At 38.3% G+C, this 14,724-nt stretch overlaps 1 protein-coding gene across 2 annotated transcripts in view; it reads left to right on the top strand.

Moving 5' to 3' along the window:
* LOC118155703 (interleukin-6 receptor subunit beta-like) overlaps positions 1-14,513 on the top strand; it is a 35,369-nt gene extending 20,856 nt beyond the window's left edge. Inside the window, exons 7-13 of one of the 2 annotated variants that reach the window (XM_035309104.1) lie at positions 779-937; positions 2,059-2,181; positions 2,651-2,803; positions 4,557-4,700; positions 6,917-7,013; positions 9,151-9,214; positions 12,932-14,513. In XM_035309104.1, coding sequence (XP_035164995.1) covers positions 779-937; positions 2,059-2,181; positions 2,651-2,803; positions 4,557-4,700; positions 6,917-7,013; positions 9,151-9,214; positions 12,932-13,417 — 1,226 coding nt within the window. In that variant the 3' untranslated portion in view covers positions 13,418-14,513. Of the gene's footprint in view, positions 1-778; positions 938-2,058; positions 2,182-2,650; positions 2,804-4,556; positions 4,701-6,916; positions 7,014-9,150; positions 9,239-12,931 lie in introns of those variants that run through there. The other variant, XM_035309105.1, reaches the window with a different exon arrangement.
* The last annotated feature ends 211 nt before the right edge of the window (positions 14,514-14,724 follow it).

The raw sequence follows: 14,724 nt of genomic DNA, 5'->3' as shown, positions 1-14,724 counted from the left end.
GCAATCTCCAGATATCTGTTCTAGATTTGGTTACTTACAGGCAGGTTCTCTATACCTATGATGAATTACTGGGAAGATACTTGCACGAACTCTGCTCCCAGGATAAATTCCTCCTCTGCATGCACAATTTTTTCTTGGCTAGTAAAGATATTTTCTTTAATTCTACTCATTGGTTTTCAGATACAAGATAAAATGGAGAATTTTTTCTGCCTGCCATAATATTCACCTCTTATAATACATGACAAGTTGTTTCTTTTCCCCATTAGTTTCACGCAGAAGGTGTTCCCTAGTTTAATAATCTGTCTTAGAAAACAGCAGAACTTTTAAAGCATTTTGATTTTTTCTGGAAGAATATAAAATATGAAATTGCATAGTTACAATCTGTAATTTGCCCCTTCTCCTCCCCCAGGTATAAGTGGTCTCACATTTGCTCTATATGTAGCAGTTAATAGCAGTCCTCAGGAGGCTGTTTAGCAATGTCAGGCTGCTACTTCTTGAGCCATGGAACAACCATTTCCACATATCCAATTGTAAGAAATTAAAGGTCATGAACATCAATTAACATTGGTGTTCCCAGAGACCACTGCAAAGTATTAGCTGCTAAATTTTCTTTATTGACATAAAAGTGTAGACATTACTATATACCAGTCATCCTCACAATAGCTACTTAATGAAGAATCTTGAAATGACTCAGAGCAAAAGACAGAAAAAGAGTGAAAGGGGGGAGGGACAGACTGTTTTCCTGTTCATTCAAGTCTAATGGTACATTTGTTCACAGACTTGCCTGGCCAAATCAATGTTAAACCTCAGGGAACTGATGCAGTTGTCACCTGGACTCCAGAATACAGTCCAAAATGTTTTGTGGTTGACTGGGGCACTGGTAAAGAGGATATGCGCATGAAAATTGTAACTACACCTGCTGGAAATTTCACACTAGGTAACGGCAACAAACACATCTCCTAATGGAAGAACCATTTCATTTACTGTTTTTTGTTTTTGTTGTTGTTGTTGTTGTTTTTGGCTGGGGAGGGAAGAATTTTCATCCTGTTTTTAAGAACAAACTGAAGATCCAGGTAAGCATGCCTTATGTCTTTGTCCAGCACTGAGGCAACATATACTTTTATGAAACAACTAAGTAGAGAGAGTCCTGAGAGAGTCCTCAGTAAGATTCTTCTGGTCACAGCTTGGCAAGAAATGTAGCTAGGCTGCTGTTGTTGGTAAGAGGTCTCTCTTTCCCCACATTTCAGACAGACCTGTACACTACCTGCTGGATAACACTGCGGTATGAGAACAAAAAAAGCTTCCCTACCCCCTTGCTAAACTTAACTTCAAATATAAACTGCTCTGTTACAGACTTTCCCCTATATTATTTTTCTTCCCCATAACTGTACTTCTCAGAGCACAAATTCTCAACTCCAATACTCTGATTACCAAATCAGGCATGAAGATCTGTAGGCAGAGGTCAGTTTAAAGGACAGTCATCCAAAATCTTGATTAAAATCACATAGCTGACTAATGCAAAGACCATTCTGAACTGTCTTTTATGTACAGCAGAGAACATTTAACTACAGTTTCATGTTAATAAATGTAATGTTTTCCCTGGTCCTCCTGCAACATCTGCACCATGTTACATCTAGTTGTTTTTTGCCTGTTTTTAAATATGCTTGTTTAGGGGGGGAAATATCTGTCCTTGAACTAAGAAGTCTACAGCCATTTTAGTTTCATACTTTTTCTTCAGCAGCTTAAGCCTTCCAGAGCTGGATAATAAATAAGTATGGCATCTTTTAAAAGCAAAACAGTGTTACATCTTGTTCTGCTTTTGAAATAGTGTTGTTTTTTTTTTTTTTTTTTGTTTTGTTTTTTTAATTTAAGGGTTTAGAGGAAACAAGAAACAATGCATATACGTTGTGCTTGGTGTAATGCACTGTAAATTTATACTATGGTTTTAGGCTCAGAAAGTAAGAGCTGTATAGAAAAGATATAAACTTGTTGTCCTTACTCCTTTTTTTTTATTTATAACTTTCAATAAAACCTGATATATGTTTATTTGTTTTCCAGACAATTTTCAGCCACGTAAGTTGTACAAAGTAATGGTACATGCATCTGATGTGTGTCAGTGTGAAAATTTCACAAGACATGAAAAGACTTTTGGAGTGACCCACTTTTACTCAGTTGAAGGAGGTATTCCTCCCTTTTATATAACCTCATCCCTTATATTTCTTTTTATTTCCTATCTGCAGAAAAGAAAAAATAAAAATAAAAAAAGTTCTACACAATGTTTTGTTTCCAGGTGACTTAACAGCATTCTCCAGTTAGCATTGCCTTTGGTCCTAAGTGGCTATGCACTGGCAGTGAATGACCTGAATGCTGTTTCTTACTGACAGATCCATAGAAATGATATTATTACACATGACATTACCAAAATAACTGTAAGAGGGTCCCTGAGTTACTACTCCTTGTAGCTCAAGTTTAACTGTGGCAAAAGTCAGATTTTCCAGTTCAAATTCCATGATGTCTTCTATTGCAACTTGAAATGAATACAGCTGTGACTGCTGGAGTAAAAATGTTTGTAATGAGTCAGGCATATTTTCTATGTACTTGGGCATTGCTACTACTAATGCAGAACTTAATTTATTTTCTGAATTTTAAGTTCCTAGGGCAGGCCCCACTAATGTGACAATTCTGAATATCACAAAGCATTCTGCACTTCTGAAGTGGACTGAAATAGCAGCCGAAGACTGTTTGGGTTTTCTCCAGGGATACAGAATCAGCTACACAGATTCATCAGGGAAAAAGTGGCTGGGTAAGTGTTCATTGCTCAGAACAAGGGAGTAAATCAGAGCCATGACAAAAAAAGTTTCATACAGAGACATTACATTCATACAGTATTGCACTGTGATAGTGCTTTTACAATGCACTGCTGAATTAGATTTCCCTGGAACTGAGTGCTTTCAAAAATCAGGTCCTTGTTAGAGTTTTAATGCTTTAGATGATATCAAGAAAATTCTAGGTATTCCTAGGACCACATTAAATATTGATAAGAAAAGTTGCCTTAAAACTTACAGTTCTAAGAATACAATAGAATTCTTCAGTGACACTGAAAAAGAATATGCATACTTTCAGTAATTGAGGTATTATGATTTCAGTTACAATACTTTTATATTTCATTGCAACTTAGCCAGGTTTCAATCTGTCCATATTTCTTTAAAGAATTCAATTAATAGTGAAAGTATTTTGTATTTCTTACCTGGTTTGAAATACCTGGTTATTAATTTAATTTTTAGAAATATTTTTTTTAATTATAGCTTTTTTGTTTAACTTCCAAGGTTTTCAAAGTCTTAAGTTAAAAAATAAATAAATAAATAAATAAATAAAGTATCTATTTTGATAAACATTTTTCTTCTGGTTTGCAGTGAGAAGTCTTCTTGTGGTAAATAATAATGCATTAACTTTGCACATATTAACTTTCAAATAAAATTAAAGATGTTATGAAAGACAAATAGAAGACAGGACCTAGGGCCTGACAAAGGAGAAAAACAAGGGTTCTGTAATTCATGGTGGCATATGCCTTTAGAGAACCATAAGAAGTAAAAAACGCTTCAAGAATGCAGCCCTGGTCCCCTAAGTTAGCAGGGGACTTGACAGTGACTTCAGGGACCTCTATTCCTCCCCACGTACCTATCAGAGAGTAGAAGAGGAGACAGAAGGGAGTGTCCAGGACTGAGCTTCATTTCTTTCCTCTCTCCAAATCAGTCAATAAAATACTGACCCAACAACAGATTGCCATGTTTTCCAGAAAGGAAAAATAATTTTACTGGAGAATTTGGGGAAACTTGTAGGCTACAGCACCATCTCTACTGCTATGAAGATCTCAAATTCTCAGTAGCAAACCTGAAAACAAAATTCAGCCATGTTAAAGGTATTCTACTGCACTGGTCTGTTAAATAATTCTAACTGGAGGAAACTGCTCCATCTGGAAAGAAAGTTTGAGCTAAAAGACCTAGAATACACGGCCATTTTTCTGTACAGAAACTAAGTAGCACTGATATTGATCAAAGTGAATAACTACTGATTAGAGTAGTGAGAGTAAAGCAAAGGTCTAGTCTTGTAAATCTTGTTCAGTCATTATTTACAGGTAGTTCAGGTGCTTTTCTCTTTCCATGATCAAAGACAGGACTTAACACACACATTATTCCCTTACTGCTATGAGAACCTGTCCTTATTTCAACTGTTAGAGTCAGGAGTATTCACGAAAACCACTGTTCAGCAAATCAGGCCTATTGCCTATTATACACAGTCTACTGCACATGTCACGTAGGCATCCTGGTGTGTTAGAAAATCAGTCTTTTTATACCTGGAATCAAAATGCATGCAGTTATTTTGGAGAATAATAACCTCCTATAATCATCCAAAGAAAACCTGCATAGAGAGGCCAGCTCCAGATATGGATCAGAGCATAAAAATGTTGCCTATTTCCGTGTCAACTGCACTGTTACAGACTCAGCCAACAGAGACCACCTAATTGCCTCACACCCTAATCTCTATTGTGTTTTCAGCTGCTAGTGTCAACTCTTCTACCACAAGTTACCGTCTTACTGGACTTAAGGGAGAGACCATCTACCGCGTACAGATTTCAGGATTCACTAATGCTGGAGAAGGACTGCCGACTCTTTCACAACCTTTCAGTACTCTAAAATACGGTACTATATATTATGTAACTCTTATATTTCTTTACCTAACATGCAGAGAAGACTTAGCTAGAGTTTCTCATCTCTGAAACATTTTCTGCCCTTTTTTATGTAAACTATTCACAGAACATTATTTACTTTTGACTCCCATCACAGATTTCACCAGTTTAAATATTCTGTCTGTGACTAGTTAAGTTCAGTAGTCTTTGTTCTTGGCAAAATCCAGAGCAACTCCATAGAGCTGATTTCCAGTTAGCCCTCTGAGCCATTAACAATTAAAAAGTCCCTCTTTCCTACTACAGGTGACAGTTTATAAGATCTTTTGTTTTCTAATAACTAAAGTACTTTTTTACTTTTACCAGGCCTGGTAACTATAGGTCCGTCAGTCTCACATCAGTACCTGGTAAAATTATGGATAAGATTTTTCTGGGAGTTACTGAAGTGCACCTGGGGGACAATGCAGTCGTAGGTCACAGCCAACATGGGCTCATGAGGGGTAGGTCCTGCTTAACAAATTTAATTTCCTTTTATGATAAGATCACCCATGTAGTTATCAGGGGAAACCAGCTGATGTGATCTTTTTGGATTCCATTAAAGCTTTTGATACAGTTTCTCATAGGATCCTACTGAACAAAATGTCCAGCATACAGCTAGATAAAAACATCATATGATGGGTGAAAAATTGGCTGATGGGTAGGGCTCAAAGGGTCATGGTAAATGGGGCTATATCAAGCTATCAGCTAGTCACTAGTGGGGTCCCCCAAGGCTACATTTTAGGGCCAGTTCTTTTCAATGTTTTCATAAATGATTTGGATTGTAGGACTAGGTGTTTTTGAGTAACTTTGGGGTTAGCTAAAACATAAACTCTCAAATATTTTTAACACCTTATCAATTAGACAATCTAACACTGCAGTAGACCCTTTTTAATTTTGACCACAGCTTCACTCGAGTAAAGCTTTCTACAAGAAAAGCCCAAAACCATAACAAAAAAGCAGGCTAAAATGATACCTGTCACAGGAAAAGTACCTTGAGGTATTCAGAGATTCTAATGGTTTCTTACTATTACAGCATTTTTGTATTTATACCCCCTTCATTTAATACAAACAACTGAAGAGTCAAAAGTGTGATAAAGAAAGAAACAGGGAAGAAATTAAAAACCTTCTTTGAAATCAGCATTTTCTTCCCCACATAAATCCTTTCTCCTGACAACACAATAAATCAAAGTGTTTCCACTGGAGCTTATCTGCAGTACTTCTATTCCATCCATGCTATTGAACATATATTTAGATAAAACTTTCAGAGTTAATTTAATGCAATATTATAAAAATTTAAGTAATTACAATGAATTTAAAGATTACATTTACTATTTCCACCTCTCCCCAGTATTTCACAGGTTTTTTAATCTCAGGTTTCTTGGTCATAAAAGTCCTTTTCAGCAACAAAGCAATTTGTAACTTTTCAAATACCTTTTTTTTAAGCAAAATTAAGTAGCTGTTCAATTTTAAAAGAGAGGTTTTTGCTGGAGAGTATATGGGAAAAGAAAAAGCAAACAGTCATTTTGCAAATATAGTTTGTCAGTATCAGCAACAGAACCATGCACTGACCACAGTTTCCTGATCTTATTTTGAAACTTTTGTCTTGGGGTGGCTGGTGGAGAGATCTATAAAATAAGCAGATCTGTTAACATGAGCAATGGTAGATGTAGGTTCACAGTGAAGCCTGACAAATGTCTGACTGAGGATAAAATTATTTTAATATTCCAAATGGGTGAAGCATGTCATCTACTAAGTAAATAAATGTTACTATTAGCATGACCAGGTGGAGTTTGACCACAAAAAAATAATAATAATAATAATCCTGAAACATTAAATGTCAATTTCAATCAAATAGTTTCCTACTAAGTCAGACCTGCAGCAGAGGCCTGACCTGTTAAACAAGCCAGAGTTCACTTACATGGGAAGTAGGCATACTTCTTTTATTATACAGGATTTATCTTTGAATTGTGTATTTAAGAGCTTGGCATATATCAAGATCTGTAAAAAATAAAAACTTGGAAGCCTCAGTCTGAAAAATCCCATATTTTGTTTAAACTAAATTTCAGTTACAGGAATCCCAGAACACGTGCTAAATTTCACATATGTTTGAAGTATTTCTCTAGTGAAGGCAATAATGCCTCTCCATACTTGATACCATAAGTTTGATTCAATCTTTCTGTTGTTTCCCATCAGATAAAGGAGAATTTGAAGGTCTTATGATTGGCATTTTCTTCAGCATGGTGTTTGTTTTGTTTTTTGCACATGTGATTTGTTCTCTGGTGTTTAAGAGGTAAGAAGTGAACACTGAATTATGCTATTAGCAGTACCTCCTTTTTACTTAACCCTGTTTCATAGCACTGGGCTTTTTTTGTCATTGCAAGCAACTCAATTCAAAAGCACAAGACAAAAAGACCACCCTACTCATTTACACAATGAGTGTATTTACAAACCAGTAACAAGCTGATTAAAATACTTTGTCAAAAACCTATAATATTTTACTTTTGATAGAGTTACCTGACTACTTCCTGTCTCAAACACTCTTGAAAAGAGCATGGATCATTTCTCGCAGTAGAAATTAGGCTATGTATAAGGAAATAAAAAGAGTGCATTTCATTATTTTACTCTAATTCCTAAATGATGATCATATGTTTTCCATTGAAATACAAAGGTAAATTCCACCAGCATACTGAAACTGATGTTGCCATCTGAGCATTTTCCTGCAAGCCCATTTAGATGTTAACTGTACAAATTATGCACATAAACCATAATGGGAAGGAGAAACGAATAGATGAGTAGGAAGAGGAAAGAGTATTAAGGGCACCTACAAGATATGGACAAGGGAAGTTGTCTTCTTGCCCTCAAATTAATATGAGGTGCAGGTGCAATATTAGGTGTATACACTAACACTGAAAGAAAAATGTCTTACATAGTAATTGGTTTTAATGCTCCTTTACTCAGAAGCCTATTTGCATACAACCATTCATATCACTATTATGATATCCTAGAATGCCACGGCCTTTTTTCTCCCTTTAAAAAGCACCAACCTCAGATGCTGAATTTGAAGCTGTTAAGAAGGGACTAACCAGCTACACAAAAACCCATATTCATAGGATCAGAGAAGAGATCAGATAAATCTACTGCCTCGGGCTTCACAGCAAGCTTCACCTCAACAAAGACATAGTACCTGACCTCTAATAAAGTCTAGATTTGACTCTAAGAGCAGACAACACTGAAGTCAGCACAGAGGCAGGATGATGGCCTAGATAACCTCATGCAGTCTCTCACAGATGTGTTGATTTTTTTAATTTATTTTTTTTTGTATGGATATGAGTCATTGCCCAAAGCTCCCACCCATGGTGCAGCTGACAGCAGCTGCTGGCAGGCAGAAGCTCAGCTGGAAAACGCTGAGCAATGCTCTCCAGTACCCCAGGGTGGCAGGAGTGATGAGCACACTGCCATTGTGACCTGTCCTCTCAGAAAGGGGCAGGGAGGACAAATCCCCTTACCTCAGCCTGATCAGTGCTGAGGTAGCCAGCTGGGCCTTGCCCTGGCTCCTACCATGGCTGCCCAGCATCACTGCCTTCCAGACACTCCTTCACAAGCGGCCCTTGCTTCATGCCTCTGGTGTGGAAGATGAAAGGCAGCTTCTTCTCACCCAATCTCTCAGCAGCAGGACAGGGGGAGCAGCCCCATGGCCTCCCCTGCACATACCCCCACATACAGCCATGGGAGACTGAAGAGCCTGGCAGCATGCTGCAAGTATTTTTGTTTCTGAGCCCCTGGATTCAAGGAAGGAGCTGGAAAGTCCAACCCTCTAAGCAGAGGACTATGGACAAGCAGCCAGCTGAACCCAATTTTAACAGCTCCATTCTGAACCCTGCTATGTTCAGGGGTCTAAAGCTCTGAAACAAACGTTTTTTTTGCAGCATGTTGTTGTTGTGGATTATCCCTTCATCTACAGCTATGGCAGAAACAGTTTAGTAGAGGTATGTTTATGCTTGTATCAGATGAAATGGTGAGACACTGTAATCTGTCCCAAAAGAATAGCTCAACTCAGACTGTGAAGGAAGAGCAGGAGCCACATTGCCATCCCCGCCCCAGTATGCAGGTCCCAGGGACAGCCTCCTCCAGAACAGCAGGATCACTGCATGAAAGCTAGAAACATGTATTTTTGTTTGTTTTGTTTTTGCTTTTGTTTGTTTGTTTGTTGGGTGGTATTTACTTCACCAATTGAGCAGTTCAATGCAGACTAACAAGCTTGGCCTTCATTTCTTAGTTGGCATTGTGGTTAATAATCATTGTAGAACATCTTTGTTTAATGGTCATGAAAATACCAATGAAATGTAGGTAGGAATTGCAGTTAATTTAAATGTATAGGAAATGCAAGTCAATTAACCTGACAGTAAACTTAAAATATTTATTTACAGGCTGAAAATATCATGCTGGCCCAGCGTACCAAATCCAAGAAACAGCAGTGCAATACAAGATATGGCAAGTACTATTCTAATGGTGTGAAAAAATGCACAAGAGAGATCTTTCTGATTTATTAATCACTAACACTAGTTATTCTTTTCACACTTCATCCTAATAAATGTCTAAATTCAACAGTTGGGAAACTAGGGTAACATTAGAAATACAGGACACTGGGAGTTATTCAGAAAGATACTTTTAGTTTAATAAAGGTTCTCAGATTTATTTGAAAATATAATAGAGCATACTTAAAGGTATGGTTGTTAGAAGAATAAGAAAAAGTTGAATTGGGGGAATGATAATGTGAAGGGAGATGTTCAGTTCTCAAATCCATTCACTTTTCAACAACTGGAACTGATAATTGAGCACATCACTCAAAACAGAGAGTAAGTAACACATTGTGGCCTAATTCCACAAGTGTCACAGGAGGTAATGTATAAGGTATTTTCTGGAATCCAGTCTTCACCCTTCAGTCTTTACGTGCTTCTGGAGCAATCCAGGGCTCTGGCTTGTCAGCTGGTAGCTCTCTGAGGAGACATCGATTAGTCAAGAGGCACCATAGTTCAGTAGCATGTTCAAATCTTGCCCTACCCAATGATTTCCCATGTGTTTTAGTAAGGCTGCCTGAATTTCAGAACTGACAAAGTGCCTGGAAGTTAGCTAGAAACCATGTTAACCATTTTTGCCTATTAATGCCCTTCCTTCTATCTTCCTCTGCTTACCTCCTCCTTTTTAAATAAGAAGTGTTTCAGTTCTATGTTTTACGACACCTCAGTTTATCTCCCAAGTCTCAGACTGCCAAACATCATATATTTAGGACAGGAACCTGTACCGCTTTCCTTTTAATATCATTTTGACTTTCATGGCAGACCTGAACTTAGTTTCACTCTTCTAGATCTAGTTTCTCAAGAAAACAATGTGAGCTTTAGCAAGCAGACGTCTATTTATTAAGGACAAAGGCATGGCAGAGAAAAACTAGCCTCCATAAACAAACAAGTGAAATACACATTTCTCTGTGGGTCCTGATAGGTATAGGTAGAATTGCATCAATTCCTTGTTCTCAAGCATTAAACTGATAACAGGAAACATATGCCAGTGTCAAGCTAAGCTGAAGTCAGGGTCTGGAGAGTTTGATGTTACATATTCATATGGAAAAAGGCAAGAGCACAATTTAAGATCAGGCCAGGAGCTGGAAGGTATCTACAGCCAGACACAGTCCAAATATAGGACACCAGAATGAAACCATTAGCTAGGAAATTTAAGAAGGTGCTGACAGGCTGCTGGTAATCAAAAGGTTAGTTGCAGATCCGCATTGCTTTCTTACTTTGTATAACAACAACAACAAAAAATTGAAATCTGTCCTTTTTGTTTTTCACATTTAATTGTGTAGAAACAGTCTGTTTTCTAGTAGGAGCTGCAAACACTCTTGTACACATTAGTGAGACTGCAGGCACGGTGAGGGCATAGTGCTGTGTTGTAACAGATGAAAGGGGCCTCGGTTGTAATTTGAGGACATGAGACCAAGGCAGCCGGAGTCAAGAAGAATCCTGTATGCATGCAAAGGCTGGCACAGAATGTGCTTTGGTATTATAACTACTCAGGATATCAGAGGTGGGTACAGGCCTTTGTCCTACCCTGTCAGCCCATATTGGTCCTGGGAGATGGAAAGTCTATAACTGATGCTTTTTCTTCTTACCCATGATTAAAAAAGACAAAAACTCACACAGAGCTTATTTTAGATTTGTTAGGTATAGCATTAGAGATGCTGTTCATAATTAATATGATGATAGTAAAGGTACATATCACACAGGTCTTTATTCAAAACAAGACAAATGCTGACCATGCAGAGGGGGTCTGCTCATCCCATTACAAGTGCCAGTTAGAAAAAAATACTTATATTTTATGCAGGATTGCTGAGACTTCAAAGAACAGTGCACTCATTTTCCAGGTCAGAACAGAAATTATAGGAAGAAAGTAAATAAAAAATACATCCCTATTTATATATTGCAAAAGAACTATAAGAGTTTGAACAAGTTTAAGGCAACTGATGAGTTAAAAACAAAAGCAGAGGCTAACATGTATGTCAGAAAACATACCAACCTGGCCATAATTTTAAAAATATTAAAGCAAGGGTGGGAAAGTGCAGAAAAACAATCTAAGTGGAAAACAAAGATGCTTGGCATTACAAATGGTTCTCCATTTAACAATCCAGAATTTGCAAAAGCTTGTAACCTGAGGTATACTTAGATTGCAGCATGGCATTAAGATGAGTAGCAAACTGTATGCTGAGGCTTACATCAAAAGTTGATTTGGCTGCTGTTTAAGCTGCTGCCTTTTTGTAGTAGCACATTGGTAAAACTTTTTGAAAGCTGTGTGTCAGAACTGCACATCCTGAAACCTACGTTTTATCATCACTGCATTTTCTCCCTAGCATACAGAAAAGCAAGAAAAGCTTTGCCTAAATATTAATCATAGAATCACAAAATGGCTTGGGTTGGAAGGGACCCCAGAGATCATCTAGCTCCAACCCCCCTGCCGTAGGCAGGGACACCACCCACTATGTTGCTCAGGGCCTCATCTAACCTGGCCTTGAACACCTCCAGTGATGGGGCATCCACAACCTCTCCGGGCAACCTGTGCCAGTGCCTAACCACTCTCTGAGTGCAAAATTTCTTCCTAACCTCTAATCTAAATATTCCCTCTTTTAGTTTAAAACCATTCCCCCTTGTCTTGTCATCATCTACCCATGTAAAGAGTCCTTCTCCATCCTTTATATAAGAGCCCTTTAAGTATTGAAAGGCTGCAGTGAGGTCATCCCGGAGCCTTCTCTTCTGTAGGCTGAACATTCCCAGCTCTCTCAGCCTTTTTTCATAGGAAAGGTGCTCCAGTCCTCTCACCAACTTCACGTCCCTCCTCTGGACCTGCTCTAACAGCCCCACATCCTTCCTGTGCTGGGGGCCCCACAGTTGGATGCAGCACTGCAGGTGGGGCCTAAAAAGGGCAGAGCAGAGGGGCACAATCCCCTCCCTCCACCTGCTGGCCACTCCTCTGTTGATGCAGCTCAGGATACAGTTGGCCTTCTGGGCTACAAGGTCACACTCTCAACTCATGCCAAGCTTTTCATCCACCAGAACCCCCAGTTCCTTCTCTGCAGGGCTGCTCTCAATGAGTTCTTCTCCCAGTCTGTATCCAGGGTTACCCCAGTCCAGATGCAGCACCCTGCATTTAGAGTTGTTGAACCTCATTAGGTTCATGTGAGCCCAATTCTCAAGCCTGTCCAGGTCCCTTTGGACGCCATCCCTTCCTTATATCAACTGCACCACTCAGCTTAGTGTCATCTGTAAATTTGCTGAGGATGCACTCTATCCCACTGTCTATGTTGTTGATGAAGATATTAAACAGTACTGGTCCAAGGACAGACCCCTGACAGACACCTCCAGTGTATCACTTGCCACCGGTCTCCATTTGGACACGACCTTCAAGCCAATTCTTTATCCACTGAATAGTCCACCCATCAAATATATATCTCTCCAATTTAGAGACCAGGATTAAGGAAATAAATATTCTCACTCATGTTTATAAAACCAATGTAGATGAGATAGAACAGTTAGCCATATTATATAGGCAGGACCAGGCTATCTCTTAGCTTTATTCTTCTGCTATTTATTTCAGTAAATAGCCAATTGCACTTTGCAAAGGTATTATATTGAAATTATACTTTCTCCTTTTGCCTTGCAGACAAATTGGAAACCCATTTCAAAGTCACTGCTTCAGGCCCTGACAGACAATGATACTACCAGCCTTTATGTTGTAGAGCATGAGGCAAAGGTTCCCTTGAAGCTAGAGCACTTTACAGATGGTGTAGAAGTCAGCAAGTGTGACACTTGTCAGTCAGAAGAACGTAGCAATAACATAAACATAAATATAAGACACAAAGGAATCCCTGAAAAAACAGTAACAAGTGAAAAAGAAGGAATCATTTCCATTACGGTACCACTCTTGAGTGACTACACCAGCATGGAGTTCAGCCAGAAAGCGCTGATGAGTCTAACAGTGAAGCTGCCTGCAAGAGCTGCTCATCCTAACCTGGAAATGGAACTAAGGAGTAAGCCAACACAAACTGAGCATCAGGTTTTGTTTGCTCCCCAAGACTACCTCAAACAAAGCCAGGTAGTATTTTTGCCATCTGTACCAACTTTGATGGGACAAGTCAACTTGAACTGAGGAAACTGCATACTTTTCCTTATCAAAAATTCAATTTCCAAAACCTCTGATCATTGAATGGAGGCATTAGGACAGTGAGCTTGTGACAATGGTTATGTTCTACTTAATAAGCTCCTTCATGAAATAGATTGACTATATAATTAGATTAGCTATTTCCCCGTGGTCATTCTGGGCAACTCCTACTGTCTTCACACAGACAAGATTTTCAGGGAACTGTATGAAAAACCTTCCAGTGAGATGCATCTCCTTGCTAATGCCTTAGTCTGAGAGCACTGAAGAAGCCATTTCAAGTCTTCTGATCTAAAAACAATGCTGTTCCAGTCTTCAGAAGAGTTCAGAAGAGTTCACTAATTGGTGTGACCAGTATAAGATCTGATTTTAAAGGCTATTTAGCTCTTTAGTAAAAATTCTACCAAAAGTGCCTACCATGACAAAGAGGCTCTCCATCTGGTCAAAGCTGGCTGAACAAAATTGTGAGAAGCCTTGAATTTAGGAATGGAAAACGATGCTTTTCCACCTATTTAAAGCACTTAATCTTAGATGAATATTGCTGTGTAAGTGAAGTTGATAATAAGCATAATTATTATTACTGGAGTTCTAGTTGCATTAAATTAAGGATATTTCTTCCTATAAAGACATAGAAATACATTCATGTTCTCTTGTGAGATGTAGCTGCAGATAAAATTTCACCTTGTACACAGTAACAAAATCTGAAGAACAGACTTTGAGAGCTGTATAGGTAGTTCAGTTAGTCATCCACAAAAGTTTGCATAAAGAATGTGTCATTTAACTATAGGGACTATAAGGGTCTCCTCTTTCTGATTTATATGTGACTGCATCATGTATCTGCACAACACAATGAGTCTGAACTGGTTTTCCAGCTTTTCCAGTTCATGATTCTCACCCATATAAACTCTGTAGGCATTAATAACCATGCAGTTAGTGTAGAAGACCCAGTTTATTACTGTCAACTCCAGTTTATGAAACTTTATTGAGATTTATTGAAAAAATATATATATTGAGATTATTTTGTGGAGAAAGCAGTTGATCAACTCTACACTAAGCATTGAATGTTCCCAAGACTGGTATCTTTTAAAATTCTCTCATTATAAGTGAAGGATGGTTTGCATTCACTTAAATGTTTCAAGTCATATTAGGCACTATGAATTCTAGAATAAACACATTTGCAAAAATATCAGAGAAATTGCAAATCCCCCACTTGACTAATTCAATGAGGCCCACAGGAAATTTTTTTTAATTCACAGTTTTTACCAACTTGTACTTGACTGTGAGTTTTGCATCATTCT

Source organism: Oxyura jamaicensis, chromosome Z (assembly GCF_011077185.1).
Source record: "Oxyura jamaicensis isolate SHBP4307 breed ruddy duck chromosome Z, BPBGC_Ojam_1.0, whole genome shotgun sequence".
Taxonomy (NCBI): domain Eukaryota; kingdom Metazoa; phylum Chordata; class Aves; order Anseriformes; family Anatidae; genus Oxyura; species Oxyura jamaicensis.
Note: the sequence above shows the minus strand (reverse complement) of the source record. Positions and strands in the feature narration are given on the sequence as shown.